The sequence below is a fragment of the Budorcas taxicolor genome, chromosome 13 (genome assembly GCF_023091745.1).
Source record: "Budorcas taxicolor isolate Tak-1 chromosome 13, Takin1.1, whole genome shotgun sequence".
Lineage (NCBI taxonomy): Eukaryota > Metazoa > Chordata > Mammalia > Artiodactyla > Bovidae > Budorcas > Budorcas taxicolor.
Window position 1 is genome coordinate 64,944,352 of NC_068922.1, and position 17,549 is coordinate 64,961,900.

The 17,549-nt window shown below is 42.6% G+C and overlaps 1 protein-coding gene across 5 annotated transcripts in view; it reads left to right on the plus strand.

Moving 5' to 3' along the window:
• The window catches only part of PHF20 (PHD finger protein 20), a 135,638-nt gene that overhangs the window by 89,326 nt on the left and 28,763 nt on the right, over positions 1-17,549 (plus strand). For all 5 annotated transcript variants that reach the window (XM_052651098.1, XM_052651101.1, XM_052651100.1 and 2 more), the window contains 2 exons: positions 16,186-16,284; positions 17,295-17,459. In XM_052651098.1, the coding sequence (XP_052507058.1) occupies positions 16,186-16,284; positions 17,295-17,459 (264 nt within the window). The remainder of the gene's footprint in view (positions 1-16,185; positions 16,285-17,294; positions 17,460-17,549) is intronic.

Consider the following 17,549-nt stretch of genomic DNA (forward strand, 5'->3'; position numbering starts at 1 on the left):
CTTTATATTTTCTTTTTCTTCTATTCAGCTTTTAAAATCCAGTATGTGTTTTACCCTTCCCTGAACAATTCAATTCAGACTAACCATATTTTAGGAGCTAGTAGCTGCATATGGCTGTTGGCCACAGAATTGGTCCATGCAGCTCAGTTACCCTCAGCTGTAGGCCGTCTAGCTGTGCACTTGGCAAGCCCGAGTATTGAGCTAAAAGGAGCTACGTGAAGGTCAGCTGACCAGTAGTCACCAGGGAGGGCACTCCCCACATGGGCTATAGGACACTCCAGCACTTACCACCTTAGTGACTTCACCAGAGTCCTGCTCAGGTACCCACCAGTGGATGGGTATCTCTCAGAGTAGGCTAGCGTGAATCAGATAGCATTAGCATGCATGCGTGTGCATGTCTGACACTTTGTGATCCCATGGACCGTAGCCTGCCAGGCTCCTTTCTGTCCATGGAATTTTCCAGTTAAGAATACTGGAGTGGGTTGCCATTTCCTACGCCAGGCAATTTTCCTGACCCATGGATTGAACTTGAGTCTCCTGAATTAGCAGGTGAATTTTTTACCACTGTGCAATCGGGGAAACCAGATAGCAGTAGACTGAAGCTCAATGCCAGTTATTTATTTAAAACAAAGCCAACAGCTATCGAAATCCCTTTCCTCTGTCTAGACCTATATAGGAAAAGAAAGTTGTTTACTGAGTATTGAATCACAGCACTAGAATTAGAAGTCCTCAGGATAAGATAGATTGACTTGTTCATTCAACAACTATTTATCAAATGCCTCTGTTCTGGGGAGTCAAAGGAAACCTAAGTTCTGTTCTGCCTGATGCTGTTGCTTGTGGGCATCCTGGCATGAAGAAGAAAGGACTGGCTCAGTTGTCAGATGGCTGCATCATCTTGCCTGGATAATGCTTGTTTTATTAGGGTTAAACTCTGATTTCTTAGGGATGTCAATGATGTCTTACTGGCCAGTCCCACTGGCTTTGGTGTCCATTTTGTGTCTTTTAGGTAAGTTTATCTTTCTCTGCCATTGAATACATGGTTACTTCTGGGGACAGGCTTATTTCTGAGAACTTGAGAGACCTGTCACTGAGAACCTTTCCTTCCCTCCACATGTCACCTGGCCCAGGTATCACCTGGAGCAGTGGCTAGCTTAGCTGCCTGGGAGTCACTGGGTGTCTTGTTAAAAATACAGATTTATTGGACCCTGCTTTACTGACATTCCAGTTCAGTGGCTCTAAGCCTCTTAGAATGTGTAGTTTTTGTGTACATACCCCCAAGTATAAAAGTGACATTTGATTGCTGTAAAATCAATATAAACAAATACTAAGGGAAAAGGGTCTCCCTTCCTTGGCAGCCCCACCTCCCTTGCAGATGTAACTATTTTTAACAAACTTTTTCATAACTTTTCAGATATTTTCTGTGCATATCTAAACTGTACATATCTATTATGTCTCAATAGAAAAATACCTAAATGGAAAGTTTTATACAGTTGATATTATACGCAGCTTGCTTTTTCATTAAAGATGTCTTGGCTCTCATTTCATGTCAGTATAGATACGTGGCTGTACCTCATTTTGAAAGTGGCCATTATTTAATTGTACAGGTGTACTGGACTTTAAACATTTTCCTACAAAAAAGTCATGGTTGACTGATTTTTTTCACTCTTATCGAGTGGTAAAACTGTTCTTGTATACAAATTCATGCGATGAAGTCCTAGAGGTGGGATTTGCTTGGGCAGAGGGTATGCATATTTAAATTTCTGATGGATGTTGCCAAATCACCCTTCAAAAAGCTTGTCTTAGTTTGTAATCTTCCACCACTTGGTTATGCACATTGGTTTCTTTACAATCTTAGCAGTATTATCAAGTTTTGAATTATTGCTAATCTGATAGGTAAAAATATATCAGTGATTGTAATCTTTTATTTTAAACATTGTGGAATATTTTAAATATATAGAAAAGTACATGAGATTATACAGCAAACATGCAGGTATCCATTTACCACCCAGACTTAAAAAATATGAACATTTTGCCATATTTCCTTTAGGTTATTTTTTTAAGGGAAACAAAAACTCGGATGAGGTGCAAACCCCCTAAATTGCTTTTCCTTTCTTTCCCTTTGTGCTTTCTCAAATAGGTACATATATGTTGAGAAATAATGTATAGTCGTTTTGAGTGTTATTAACATTTATGTTGGTAAATGATAAGTCATTTTGTGTGTTTTAAAAACATGCATAAATAGTATCATATCATAGTTACTCTTTTGGAACTTCCTGCTTTTGTTCACCATCATGTTCAGTTTCATCCAAGTTGTAACCTGTAGGTGGGTCTCATTGATTCTTCAGCTTGTCTGCCTATCCCCCAGTTTCAGGTGTAAATTTTTTCTTTTTTTTTTTTTCTTTTGGCTGTGCTGGGTCTTCCTTGCAGCACTCAGGCAATGGGCTCCTCATTGTTGCCTCATGGCATGTGGGATCTTTAGTTCTTCTGACCAGGGATTGGACCTGCACCCCCTATATTGAAAGGTAGATTCTTCACCACTGGACCTCCAGAGAAGTTCTTTAAAAAAAAAAGAAAAAAGCAAGCCATAGTTTCTTTAGCCCCCTCCTACTTGGGGTCATTAGGTTTCTAGTGTTTTACTTTTACAGGTGATGTTTCAGGGACTGCCTGTGGACCTCCCCTGGGCACAAGCTTTTCTTTTGTGTATTTTACCTAGAAGAGGAATTGCTAGATGGAATGGCTTTAGTTAATGTACCAGGATGTATTTGAAAATGGTGGCTCTGACTTGAACACTCCTGTCCACTCTGTGATTTGTCTGATCCTTATCAGCTTTCGGTATTATCTGACAGAAATGTGCCCAATCTGAGGAATTTGAAGTGGTTATCTCATTGTTTTTCTCATTGAGAAAAACATTTGTACTTTTTAGATTAGAGTTGGAATTGTTACAAGTCTCGCCTATTTCTGCTGGACTCCCACCCCACCCCGTTCTGAGACACAGCCTGAAAGAGGTAGCTGTGGCTTGAGGGATTTGGTCTGCTCTGAGGGCCATTCTATCTGAGCCTCTCTCTCTGTGCATTGGTCTAGCCTGTTGGTTTGCTGTGGTCAACTGACCTCTGACTCCCGTCAGCACCCTCCCCCCCTCTCCCTTTTCAGTGCTGTGGTGGAGGAAAGGAAGGAGCAGCAGTAGGGGAGCCTGAAGGCCTGAGTTCGAGACGGCTCTGCCACTCTGGTTTTTCTGGTATTGATTAAATACCTCAGCTTTTGATATGTAACATGGAGGTTAGACTTCTGGCCCCCGCAAAAATGCTGGGAAGGTCTTTATGTTAGGCGGTTAAAATCATTTTGAAATGTTGTACCCATGTTAAAAGCTGCACTGTTCTATAAGAGCCCTAGATTAGAAACAGCTCAAATGTTTATTCATAGTTGAGTAAATAAATGTGTAAACAGTAGAAATCTGTATGCAGGTCAGGAAGCAACAGTTAGAACTGGACATGGAACAACAGACTGGTTCCAAATAGGAAAAGGAGTACGTCAAGGCTGTATATTGTCACCCTGCTTATTTAACTTATATGCAGAGTACATCATGAGAAACACTGGACTGGAAGAAGCACAAGCTGGAATCAAGCTTGCTGGGAGAAATATCAATAACCTCAGATATGCAGATGACCCCACCCTTATGGCAGAAAGTGAAGAGGAACTCAAAAGCTTCTTGATGAAAGTAGAGAGTGAAAAAGTTGGCTTAAAGCTCAACATTCAGAAAACGAAGATCATGGCATCTGGTCCCATCACTTCATGGGAAATAGATGGGGAAACAGTGTCAGACTTTATTTTTTTGGGCTCCAAAGTTACTGCAGATGGCGACCACAGCCATGAAATTAAAAGACGCTTACTCCTTGGAAGGAAAGTTATGACCAAACTAGACAGCATATTCAAAAGCAGAGACATTACTTTGCCAACAAAGGTCCATCTAGTCAAGGCTGTGGTTTTTCCTGTGGTCATGTATGGATGTGAGAGTTGGATTGTGAAGAAGGCTGAGTGCTGAAGAATTGATGCTTTTGAACTGTGGTGTTGGAGAAGACTCTTGAGAGTCCCTTGGACTGCAAGGAGATCCAACCAGTCCATTCTGAAGGAGATCAGCCCTGGGATTTCTTTGGAAGGAATGATGCTAAGCTGAAACTCCAGTACTTTGGCCACCTCATGCAAAGAGTTGACTCATTGGAAAAGACTCTGATGCTGGGAGGGACTGGGGGCAGGAGAAGGGGACGACCGAGGATGAGATGGCTGGATGGCATCATTGACTCGATGGACGCGAGTCTGAGTGAACTCCGGGAGTTGGTGATGGACAGGGAGGCCTGGCGTGCTGCGATTCATGGGGTTACAAAGAGTCGGACACAACTGAGCGACTGAACTGAACTGAACTGAAAGAGTAAATCAAGTAGATGAATTGTGGTATCTTGATACAGTGGTGTACAGCAGTAAGTGAATGAACTAGTCCAGCTACACCTGCCACCATGGGGATATTTCACAAATATAGTGTTGAGCCAGAGAAGCAAACATAAACTCACACATGTGATATGATGGATATGTAAATAAAGTTCAAAAATAGATTAAAATGAATCTGTTATGTTTGAGAGCTGTACAGTGGTTATCCTTGGGGGTAGGTGGATGAATGACTGAAAGTGGGGTGGGAGGGAGACTCCTGAGGTGCTGGAGTTTTGTATCCACAGAACTGTAACCACCATGTAACCTGCATAGTGTTTGTAACTGATGATCATGGTGATTGTCCGAGGAGGGACCTTTCCCAGTGTAGAGCACCTGAGTACAGGGTGGGTGTTTCCTGCCCAGGAAGGTGTGCAGATCTCTTGTTTGGTTTTGGAATAACTTATTAACTGTATTTGAGTGTCTTGATTTGTGTGGAGTGAATATGTGCAGGCTTGAAGTCAACGCACCGGAATTTGAACCCGGCTTCCTCTGTGACCTTGGGCAAATAATCATGAGGTTCAATTTCTCCATCTGTGAGATGGCAATAACTATCTGCCTCAGAACTTTATTATATGAAATGCCCTAATGTGAAATACTTAGCACAATATCTGGCCTACAGTAAACTCTTAATAAATACTAGGTCTTTATCTTGGAGACAAGAGCCCAGGCAGTCACAGAGCTTAGTTTTAAACTCAGCTGACCTCTGATGAACTGCAAAACAACTGCAAAACCAATAGACAAGGTATTGTCATTTTAAGAAACCTGAGTGAGTGACTTTTCTACTCTTATGTACTGCATTTGGGTCTCATACCAACATACTGACTTGGGGTTTTTAAGTCCTCTCTCTTAATACAGAAGAATCCCTTTCACTAGGGTTTGGAAGTCTATTGGTGAATTGGAGATTTTTTGCCTGCCAGGTTTTTGAAATAGCAAGATCTGCTATGGTTATACTCTCCAGACTGGCAGGGATGGACAATTACAAAATGCTTTAGGGGGAACGAAAGGGTCTTTAAATCCGTATATTTTAACTTGTGACCCCCTCTGCTGGTCCTTTGAAAATTGGTCTATTTGGTGGCAGAGCATGTCACGCGGGCCCCTCAGCCACTGTTGGGGTCTAGCCTGGTCATTCGTGTACCCTGTCAGATGGAGATTAGATTTGTGCAGCCAGGAAGGGCCTTGCCTCCTGGTGCCCCCATCCCCATCATGTGCACGCAGGTCACATAGATGATTTCACAGCTCTGCCAGCCCTGACTGCTGAGATTGCCAGACTGTTCATCTTGCTGTGCTCTAGCTGGTACATTAAAACTCTGGGCACTCGTCCTGCCTCTGCCACTAACCAGCAGGAGTCTCAGTTGTCACCATCTCTGAACTGGGGTTACTAGACATCTTGAGCCTTCATCAGACCCCTGGATATCCTTCAGAGCCAACGCAGAGTCATGTTCAGAGTATGTCATAGGCCCCAGCCTTTCAGAAAGCACCTGCTGTTCCACACATTGCCCCTCACCTTTCCCACATCAGAGCCTCCTTCTGTTTCCTCATGGTTTTGCTGGGTACTAGACTAATCTAATAACTAAATTTCTTATGATTTGAAAGAATAAAACTGGCTCAGTAGATCCCCTGTTCTCTCAGGATATCTAGGTTTCACCTCCACTTCTAAGAAAGCTCTTATCTGTAGGTGTGGAATTTCAGAAACGGGGAGTTTGGATGGGGAGATGTTTCAAGGTAAGATTCTGACACAGGCTGCCTGTGTCCTCGATCACAGGCAGTGTGAACTCGACATAATGGTTAAGTGAAAAGCAGAATGTTACATAGCGTGTGCTGCTTGGGGACAGTTACTGTAAAATAGTGCCCCCTTTTATGCTGAGTATTTTGATTATGGCTGTTGAGAACTTGGATTCTAATAGATTTCTCATATGGAGATGTCTGGAGCTTCTGGTCCAGGAGCATCAGAAACTTCTGCGGAGACCTTTTTGGGTCCTCCAGTCCCCCCAGCTCCATTTCCTGCTTGGTAGAGTTAGGGAGGAGAAGCCATTCTGGCCTGAAGCCCACAGACTCAGTCTCAGTAGCAGTCCTGCTCCTGTTCATGTGTAATCTGAGCTCTTCACAGATCTAATCTCCTTTCCAAAATGATGATGTAGAACTAGGTATGCATAAGAAAGGGCTCCTTCCTGTGGGGAGAAAAGCACAGAAACAGATACAGTGAGAACTTCTAAGCTCTATGTAAAGAATGCATGAAGTGCCATGGAAACACAGATTGAAGTATTGGCCTGTAGAGCAGGGGCTGGAAGTTCCAGAGGAGGAGGTGACATCTGAGTTAGGCCTGAAAGGGTGAGGGTAGGTAGGGGTGGACCAGGAGGCAGGGGACTAGGAAAGGAATCCCTATGCCAGGAACAAGCAGATCAGAGCTCAGAGTCACTGAGAGGAACAAACTGCCGTCGTCTGTCCCTCGGGTACCCTTCTGACTCTGGCCCTCGTGTGTTTCCTCTTCCCTCAGCCAGGCCTTTAGTGAGATACATTAATCTGGAAGGTCAGTTTAAATTTGCTTTTCCAAATGAGGCTTCTTAGAATACTAGAATCCATTTAGTAACTTCTCTTCCAGGGGTAAATTCAGGCTTCCTTGGTGTTGGCTTTTAATTCTTCATAGGTGAGTTCAGTCCTGAGTAGAGATTTGGCCCAGAAAGACTATTTGAGGATCAAAGGGAACCTTACCTGTGCTTATTACCTAGTGTTATGTCCATTTCGTTCATATTCTCACTCTGGGTAAACTTTGGCTAGGCTAAAAGGTGCCTTGGAGCACCAGAGTGGGCACTTCTTTGTCTGTACCTTTTCTTGTGGTGCTAGACTGACCTTCTCATAGAACCGTTCCCTCTCCCCTTAGAGAGAAGGGAGCAATAGGAACTTAATTGGGATGTAGATTATGGGTGCCTTAAAGAGACAACCAAAGAGGCTGGCTTAAGATGGAGATTAATTTATGTCTCTGGCCAAACTGTAGGCTTCCTACGGTGACTCTGCTATGGTCTGAGCAGTTGTCCAGGGCCAGCTTCCTCCTCAGTATCCCACCAGCCCAGGGTGTTGTTCTCTGCATGGACCAGCATCACTCATTACCTTGCCTGTCTTTCAGCTGCTGGTAAGGGAAGGGTGAGGCATGCCTTCTTCTTTTAAGGGCACATCTCAGAAGTGCCACACATTACCTCTGTTCATATCCCATAAACCAGGACATCTGGCTATCCACACCTTGCTTAGGGGAAGCTGGCAAGTATACCCTTTTCCTGTGGGAGAGGTGGAGAAGTGGGTATTGGGGAATGCATAGTAGTCTCTGCCATATGAGGTAAGGTGGAAAAAGGTAGGACTTGAGGAAGGGGTTTTGTGGAGGGCTCCTTTGGGCCAGAATCTGGGTGGGATCCATGGTGGGGGACTGATGGGAGATGAGGCTGGAAAGATAGACAGATGAAGTGACGGTGTTAGGAAGCCATGAGACGGCTTCCTCTAATGGGTAGTGAGGATCCCTCTGAGGGTATACACAGTCCTGCTCTGCCCTCAAGATGCCGTCCCCTCATGCAGGTGACAGCAGGCTCTGGTCACTTGTCCCCAGCGTGTGGCGGTGCTCTGTGGTGTACAGGCAGTTCTCCTGTGGCTGGAGGGTGATGTCATTTTTTCCTGCTTCCCTCCTGGAAGCAGCAGTCTGGTGTCCTTTTGCTCTCACAGCACAGTGAGGGTCTGAGGAAGACGTAGGGAGCAGGCTGTACAGAGGGAGTGAGAAAGGCTCTGGTGTTTCTCCTGATGGCCACCTGGGGGGAGGACAAGTGGCCCCATCCCAGAAAAGCCTGGCTCTCCTCAGGCGACAAGCTGCTGCCTGCTCCAGGGCCCTGGCAGGAAGTCACTCTTCGTCCAAGTCTGAGCTTTCGGGAAGAAGCCCTGCAGCCAAGAGTCTGTTCTGTGCGTCAGTTGGTCAAGCTGTTCAGAGAGAGACCTGACCACAAACCAGCCCCACTTTCCAGGGGGAGAGTTTCACAGGCGAGGTAACACCAGCACCTGTTTGAGTCCTTGTCATGTGCCAGCCACTGTTCTGAGTTCTTTACTTGTATTGTCTTACTTAATCCTCAGAGCAAACCCTATGAGACAGGTACTGTTGTGCCCACTTGATGGGTCAGAAACTGGTGCTGATGAGACGGATTAACTTGAACAGCATCAACACATCTAGCACTTGGCATAGCCAGGATTTGAACTTAGTTGCAGTGCACATATTCTCCCCTCTGGGCCGTACACCAGGGAAGGGTGCCCTGCTGCTGGGCCCTGCAGTGGGGAACAGAAGTGCCTCCCTGCAGGAGACTTCCTGTGCACATGGCTAGACCAAACGAGTGAGTTCTTGTTTTCACCTTGTCTGTCCCTGTTCCTCAGGGACTCACCTGAGTTAGCTTAGTCCCTGCTGGACAGTTCTCCCTATGGGTTCTGCCACCTCAGGCCACATGTGACTTGACAGTCTTCAACCAGGAGCTAGGGTGAGCCTATGAAGGCTTGCTGTCTTCCCTCTGTGTTCAAGAAACACAGATTCCTATAGAACAACTTTGTAAAATATCTCTTCTTTTATCCTCATTGCTTACTTCTCTAATTGAAGCCTCAGGAGGGGACTCTTTAAGGCTTAATATGACCATATTTCTGAACAGCTGCAACACTTAGGATGCTTTTAGTTACAAGTAACAGGAAACCAAATTCAATTTGATTCTGCAATAAAGAGGATGTGTGAGTCCACGTTAATAGGGAAGTCTGGGGAAGGCATACTGCTCCAGGACTGTTGGTTGTCTTATCATGTCACCTCTCACTGCTGTTTTTACATTAAACCCTTGTGGTCAGAGGATGGAAACCAGAAGCATTTAAGGCTTCATGCCACTTCCTTCAAATCTAACAGTAAAGTAAGAACATACCCTTTTTATAAACTTTGGACCAGAGTCCCAAGTTTGGGTTGGATTAACTTATTCCTGTACCTGCCTTATGAACCAGTTGGCTGAGGCTCAGATTGTCCAAGCCTATCACTGTGACAAGAGGCATAGGATTACTCTTATGTATTTAAGTGAGTGTGTGGTTAATCCTGTCCAGACTCTTAAATGCTGCACAGTGAAGGAAGGGTGGAAGAGATTCTGGGCTATACCTGCAATGTCTGTTGCACCCAGCAAGTCCACCCAGCAGACCCTGCACAGCCAAGGAGAGGGTGGCAGCAGCGTTGAATTGCAGAGCAGTTGGCATGCTCTGTGTTCATTTCCTATTTCAGGGACAGTGCACAGGGCCCACACATGGCCCAAGTACTCAGACCCATGTATCTGAGTTCATCTTTTCTGTATACTAATTGTATGATCTTGCATCTTCCCTGAATTTCACTTTCTCCTCTGTAAAGTGGTAATCATGTTAAGATATAGATGTGTTTTGTTCAAAATTGAAGTTGATCAGTTTGAAGTTTTGCAATATAAAAAGCCTTATATATAAAATTTGAATTAATGCAAATCCTAGCAAATTGAGAAAAATCCATCAACCATATGATTTCAAAGCTGGTAGGCCAATGAAAGTGTGTTCATTATGCCTTTATTTTCTGGGAATATTAGTCATGAATTATGTGAATTTGAATAATGTGGGGTCTTCAGAAATCTCTTGTATATAATGAACTTCCCCATCTTTTTTCTTACAGCCTGTCTGTTCCCTAAAGGATGCAGTGCTGTTTTATAAAATGTGAAATGCAAAAATTGTTGCTAGAGAAACCCAAAGGAATTACCATAACTGGGCATGCCCTGGATTTGGCAGTTTATACCCTACACTTGCACCTTTCCTTCTCAAGGATTCAGAACCTAGGTTGTATCTCTTCAGCCAGATCTGCTAGTGTTTGGGTTAATGCTGTTAGCATTACATTAAGCTAATGGATACAGCTACTTTAGGTCATTAAAACCTGAGTTTACAAATCAAGAACTGAATTGAGCAGTAGTTTTTATATGTGTATGGGTGGAGGTACATCAAATCACATCAATCATTTGCTCAAATTCATAGTAAAGACCAATATCCTGGTAAAGCATAAACTGTTTTATTTCTCTCGTTTCAGTGTTACATATTATTTTGTTTTCTTGTCTTATTGTGCTAGCTAGGATGTCTAGTACCATGTGAGTAGGAGTGTTGGGACGGTACATCCTTGCCTTGTTCCTGATCTTAAGAGAAAACATCCAGTTCTCAACATAAATATGAAGTTAGCTGTACGTTTTTTGTATCAGTAGATGTCTTTTATTCCTAGTTCTCTGAGAATTTTTATCTTGAATGAGTGCTGGATTTTGTCAAATGCTTTTCCTGCATCAATTGATATATTATTCTTCTTTTTTAGTCTGTTGATATGGTTGCTGTTGTTTAGTTGTTGGGTCATGTCCAACTCTTTGGGACCCATGGACTGTGCCATGCCAGATTTTTCTGTCCTCCACTATCTCCTGGAGTTTACTCAAATTCATGTCCTTTGAGTTGGCAATGCTATCTAACCATCTCATCCTCTGTTGGCTCCTTCTTCTCTTGCCTTCAATCTTCCTCAACATCAGGGTCTTTTCCAGTGAGTTGGCTCTTCCCTTCAGGTGGCCAGAGTATTGGAGATTCAGCTTCAGCATCAATCCTTCCAGTGAATAGTCAGGGTTCATTTCCTTTAGGATTGACTGGTTTGATCTCTTTGCTGTCCAAGGGCCTCTCAACAGTCTTCTCCAGTGTCACAGTTTGAAAGTGTCAGTTTTTTGGTGCTAAGCCTTATGGTCCAACTCTCATATCCTTAAATGACTCCTGGAAAAACCATAGCTTTGACTATGTATACCTTTGTTGGCAAAGTGATATTTCTGCTTTTAATACACTGTCTAGGTTTATCATAGCTTTCCTTCCAAGGAGCAGGTGTCTTTTCATTTCATGGCTGCAGTCACTGTCCACAGTGATTTTGAAGCCCAGGGAAAGGAAATCTGCCACTATTTCCATTGTTTCCCCATCTATTTGCCATGAAGTGATAGGACCAGATGCCATGATCTTCGTTTTCTGAATGTTGAGTTTCAACTCAGCTTTGTCACTTTCCTCTTTCACCTGCATCAAGAGGCTCTTTAGTTCCTCTTCACTTTCTACCATTAGAATGATATCATCCACATATCTGAGGTTGTTGATATTTCTCCCAGCAGTCTTGATTCCAGTTTGTGATTCATCTAGCCCAGCATTTTGAATAATGTACTCTGCACAAAAGTTAAATAAGCAGGGTGATAATATACAGCTTGACACCATCTTTTTCCAATTTTGAACCAGTCCATTGTCCACATCCAATTCTAACAGTTGCTTCTTGACCCTTAAACAGATTTCTCAGAAGACATATATGATGGTCTTATACTCCCATCTCTTTAAGAATTTTCCAGTTTGTTGTGATCCACACAGTCAGAGGCTTTAGCAGAAGTAGATATTTTTCTAGAATTCCCTTGCTTTCTCCATGATCCAGTGAATGTTGGCAATTTGATCTCTGGTTCCTCTGCTTTTTCAAAACCCAGCTTATACATCTGGAAGTTCTTGATTCACATTCTGGTCAAGTTTAGCTTGGAGGATTTTGAGCATAAACTTGATAGCATGTGGAAAGAGTGCAGTCGTACAGTAGTGCAAACATTCTTTGGCATTGCCCTTCTTCCGGATTGGAATGAAAACTGATCCCCTTCATGGATCACAGCTTTTTGTGGCGAAGGAGCTTGTGTAATTCAATGAAGCTATGAGCCATGCCGTGCAGGGCCACAAAAGGCAGATGGATTATAGTGAAGAGTTCTGACAAAACGTAGTCCACTGGAGGAGGAAATGGTGAACCACTCCAACATTGTTGCCGCAAGAACCCCAGGGACAGTATGAAAAGGCAAAAAGATATGACACTGGAAGATGAGCCCCCCAGGTTGGAAGGTGTCCATAATGCTCCCGGAGAAGAGTGGAGGACAATTACTAATAGCTGCAGAAAGAATGAGGTGGCTGGGCCAAAGTGGAAATGACACTCAGTTGTGGATATATCTGGTGGTGAAAGTAAAGTCCAGTGCTATAAAGAACAGTATTGCATAGAAACCTGGAATGTTAGGTCCATGAATCAGGGTAAATTGGACATGGTTAAGCAGAAGATGACCAGAGTGAGCATTGGCATCTTAATAATCAGTGAACTAAAATGGACAGGAATGGGCGAATTTAATTCAGATGACTTTTATATCTACTACTGTGGACAAGAATCCCTTAGAAGAAATGGAGTAGCCATCATAGTCAACAAAAGAGTCCAAAATGCAGTACTTGCGTGCAATCTCAAAAACAACAGAATGAACTATGTTCATTTCCAAGACAAACCATTCAACATCACAGTAATCCAAGTCTGTGCCCCAGCTACTGATGCTGAAGAAGATGAAGTTGACTGGTTCTGTGAAAATGTACAAGACCTTCTAGACTAAAACTAACATTAAAAAAAAAAAAAAGATGTTCTTTCCATCCTAGGGGATTGGAATGAAAAAGCAGGAAGTCAAGAGATGTCTGAAGTAACACGCAAGTTTGGCTTCAAAGTACAAAGTGAAGCAGGGAAAAGACTAACAGTCTTGTCAAGAGAACACACTGGTCATAGCAAACACCCTTTTCCAACAATACAGGAGACAGTTCTGCACATGGACATCACCAAATGGTCAATATTGAAATCACACTGATTATATTCTTTGTAGCTGGAGATAGAAAAGCTCGATACAGTCAGCAAAAACAAGACCTGGAACTGACTGTGGCTCAGATCATCAGCTCCTTATTGCATAATTCAGGCTTATATTGAAGAAAGTAGGGAAAATATATACCCAACTGAATGCAGAGTTCCAGAGAATAGCAGGGAAAGATTAAGAAGGCCTTCTTAAATGAACAATACAAAGAAATAGAGGAAAACAATAGACTACATTAGTTGTTGAGCTAGCCTTCCTTTATACCTGGCATAAATTCCGGTTGGTCGTGGTATATGATTCTTTTTATACATTGTTGGGTTCAATTTGCTATTATTTTTGCATTTGTGTTCATGAGAGAAAATGGTCTTTAGATTTTCTTTCTTGTAATGTCTTTATATGATTTTAGTATTAAAGTAATGCTGGCTACATAGAATGAGTTCTAGTGGGCATTGCAGAAATGAGTTGTTTTGTTTCTATTCCTGAGGAAGACTGTTCCTAGGATTAGAGGAAAAGTAAATATTTTTGATAGCTTTTATGACATTTAGAAGACTTTTAACCGTATCTTGCTAATTAATTGAATGATTTTGGCTAAGTCAACTTGTTTCTTTGGGCCCTGATTTTTGTTTGTTTTTGGCCACACCACAAGGTGTGTAGAATCTAGTTCCCAGACCAGGGATCAAACCCATGCCCCTGCAGTGAAAGTGCAGAGTCTGAACCACTAGACCATCAGGGAAATCCCTGGGCCCTATTTTCTTAATCTTAAAAACAGTATTTTTGTAAATTAGACTGAGGTCTTTCCTCAAGTTCTTGTTTTTGAGCTTTGTTCCCCAGTTGCAGGGTATTTTAATAGGAAGGGAGCTTAGAGACCCTAACGTCATGTGTTCTTTACCAGTAGATTAACTTCTGCCTGTAAGGCTAGGCTTGCCAGCTGGGAGATGCAGCCCACTATCTTCTCTGATAGTTCCTGGATGTCTGATTGGGAGAGGGACTTGGGCGATAGTGCTGACTTGATGCTAGAGAGCCAGTTGAACTGTTTTTAAATGTCTTTATGATATCAAGCTGGTGTCTGCCTCACCAAACTTCAGTTTCCTCCTCTGTAAAGCTGGAATGATACACACAGTTGGTTGTCAGGACTGAATGAGATATTTGCGATTGTTGCGCACAAGTGCTCAGTTAAAATCAGTTGAATCTGGATGTTCACTCTATTCTACACTTGCTTTGTGATCCATCTTGATTCCACATCAGAGTCACTTGAAGAGTATTTTTAAAAAACCCTGATGCCTTGAAAACATTTCGCTAAGTTAAAGAAGCCAGACACAAAAGGTCACATATTGTATGTATATGAAATGCCCTGAATGGATGAATCCACAAAGCCAGATGGAGATTGGTGGTTGCCAAGGGTTGAGGGTTTGGGGAAAATCTGCTTAATGGGAAGTGGTTTTACTCCGGAGTGATGGGAATGTTTTGGAACTAGGGTAGAAGTGGTTGCCAATATTGTGTACTACATGCTGCTGGATTGTTCCTTCTCAGCCACCACCCCCCAACCTTCCCCCACCCTCCCTACAGCTTTATTAAAGCTTACTTGTTGTTGTTCAGTGGACTGCATATATTTATATTGTATAATTTAAATATGTACCTGGGCATTACCACAGTAAGATGGTAAACCTGTCGATTATCTCTTAAAATTTCCTTGTGCCCTCTTTTAATTCCTCTTTTCCATTCCTCCCCACTCTCTCATCCCCAGGTAGTCACTATTCTGCTTTCTATTTTATAGATTAGTGTTTCAGTTTCTAGAATTTTATATACACGGAATCATGCAGTATGCACTAGATTTTATGTGACTCCTTTTACTCAGTATGCTTATTTCACTTATAAATATTTACTTTTGTTGTTGCATATTATTTATATGCAACATATTTATACTTTTATTGTTGAAAGTATTTCATTGTATAAATACACCACAAATTATTTGTCCATTCACCTGGTAATGGACATTTGGGCAGTTTTCAGCTTGGGAGATTACAACTAAAGCTGTGGGCATTCATGTACAAGTCTCAGTGTGGACATAAGTTATCCTTTCTCTTAGTAGTGGGGTGGCTGGGTCAGAGGATATGTGTGTGTTTAAACATGTCTTAACACTGAAAAAGTAAAGCATGAGCAGTTATTTGAAATGCTACAGATATGTTTGATAAGAAAGAAGAAACAACTGGAGTTTTGCAATGGTGAAACTATTAATAACTTGAAAACTGCAGCTTCAGTTGAGTGGTAGGTGGGAAGCTTTTTAGGTGGGAATTAGGAAAACTGAACTGAGAAGTTTGGCAGGAAGTATTGATAACTTCAGAAGCTTTACTGTGAAGAGTTGTGGCTTTTGGAAGGTGTGAACTGTTCCTTTTTAAATGGATATTTTTATATGGTGTGAATTGTACTTCAATTATTTAAAAAAAAAAAAAAAAGAATCGGCATCATCATCAAGCAAACAGAATCCTGACATCCAGGATTCAAACCAGTTAAGTCAGAATCTGTGTGTGTAGGACCCAGGCATTCACTTTCTGAAATATTCCTTGGTGATTGCAAAATGTAGCCAGTGTTCAGGAATAGTGATCTAAGTAAGGTTGGCAAACTTTTTCTGTAAAAGACCAGACAGTAAGTATTTTCAGCTTTGAGGGCCAGAAGATCTCTATTTTTACTCCTCACATCTGTCATTGAAGCACAGCAGCAGCCGCGGTCAACATTTAACAGATGAGCATAGTGTATTTCAATAAAACTTATTTCCAATAACAAGCAGTGGGCTAGAGTTTGCCAGCCTCTAGTCTAAAGACTCAGAAGGGGCTTTAGAGAAGGGGCTGCAGCAGAGTGCTGAGGGAGATGGAAGATGACCTCCCAGGCAGTACCCAATCGGGAACTGTGTTCTTCTGCCCATTTTAGGTCTTAGTTACTTAAGCATAAATATCCTGGCATTGAAAATAGAATGTTAGAATTCCAACACTTACACGCTTCTATTTAATTCTAGCTGCAAAAGACAAGGAGAAGAATAAAGAGAAGAAATTCAAAGAGTTTGTGAGGGTGAAACCAAAGAAGAAAAAGAAAAAGAAAAAGAAAACCAAACCTGGTAAATTTTCCCTGGGGCATTTCACTTGGGTTTCCTTACAGGTAAGAGGAGTTGCTTCTTCATAGTCCTGCCTCTGAGGAGAGGCAGGGTCAGCAAGCCTATAATGGAGCTTGTGGGATCGGCCTAACATGGGCAGTGACAGGGGAAGAGCCCACTTACCCTGGGTGCCTCAAGGCCGCACTGGCGTATAGAAAGCCCTCCCTCGTGCTGTGTTGGCCAGCATTGCCCTATCACAGTGAAAGCATCATTGTAGGAGAGGATATGCAGGTGAATAACTGTATTTGTTTGCATACACAACTCTTTTTTAGTTTTTATTGTATTTATTTGTAAACTTTTAATTTTGTATTGGTGTATAGCCAGTTAACAATATTGTGATAGTTTCAGGTGAACAGTGAAGGGACTAAGCCATATACGTGTATCTATTCTCCCCTGTACTCCCTTCTCATCCAGGCTGCCACATAACATGAACAGAGTTCCCTGTGCTACACACTAGGACTTTCTTTGGTTACCCATTTTAAATATAGCAGTGTGTACATGTCCATCCCAAACTCTCTAACGCTTCCCCCATTCCTTCCCCCTGGCAACTGTAAGTTCGTTCTCTAATTGTGTGCACACACACTCTTAAATGTACATTTCTGAACCCTTTTAAGAAAGGATGTATCTCTTTCAAAGTATGTGCCTAGCTCCAACAAAAATGCCGATTTTTAAGAAAATCAGTGCTCCAGTCTTGGGAGCTAAAGGAATGCCATGTTTTATTCTCAAACCATCTTCTGGCTTAGAGAAACAATCTCCTCAGAAGAGGAGGGAGAAGGGTGGTGGTGAGGAGGAAGGCTTTGGATTTGAGGTTCTTAGAGGTAACTATAAGTATTAGCCTGTACTCTTTTGTAGCTGAATTCCTCCTGAGCATTTGAGCTGTTTAACCAGCAGAGCTGTTGGTTGGATGGTATTGATTCTGGAATGCCCTGATGATGTGTAGGGGTGCTCATTTCTTCTTGCTCTTGTTCTTCCAGAATGCCCTTGCAGTGAGGAGGTCAGTGACACTTCCCAGGAACCTTCTCCACCTAAGACATTTGCTGTTACCAAGTGTGGTTCCTCACACAAGCCTGGTGTCCATATGAGCCCACAGATCCAAGGCGCAGAGTCTGGAAACCACAAAGGGAAAGTGAAAGTGTCTGGTAAGGAGGCTCTTTGCTGGCTTGACCATTTGTACAACACTGTAGTCTGAGACGGAGAAGGCAGTGGCACCCCACTCCAGTACTCTTGCC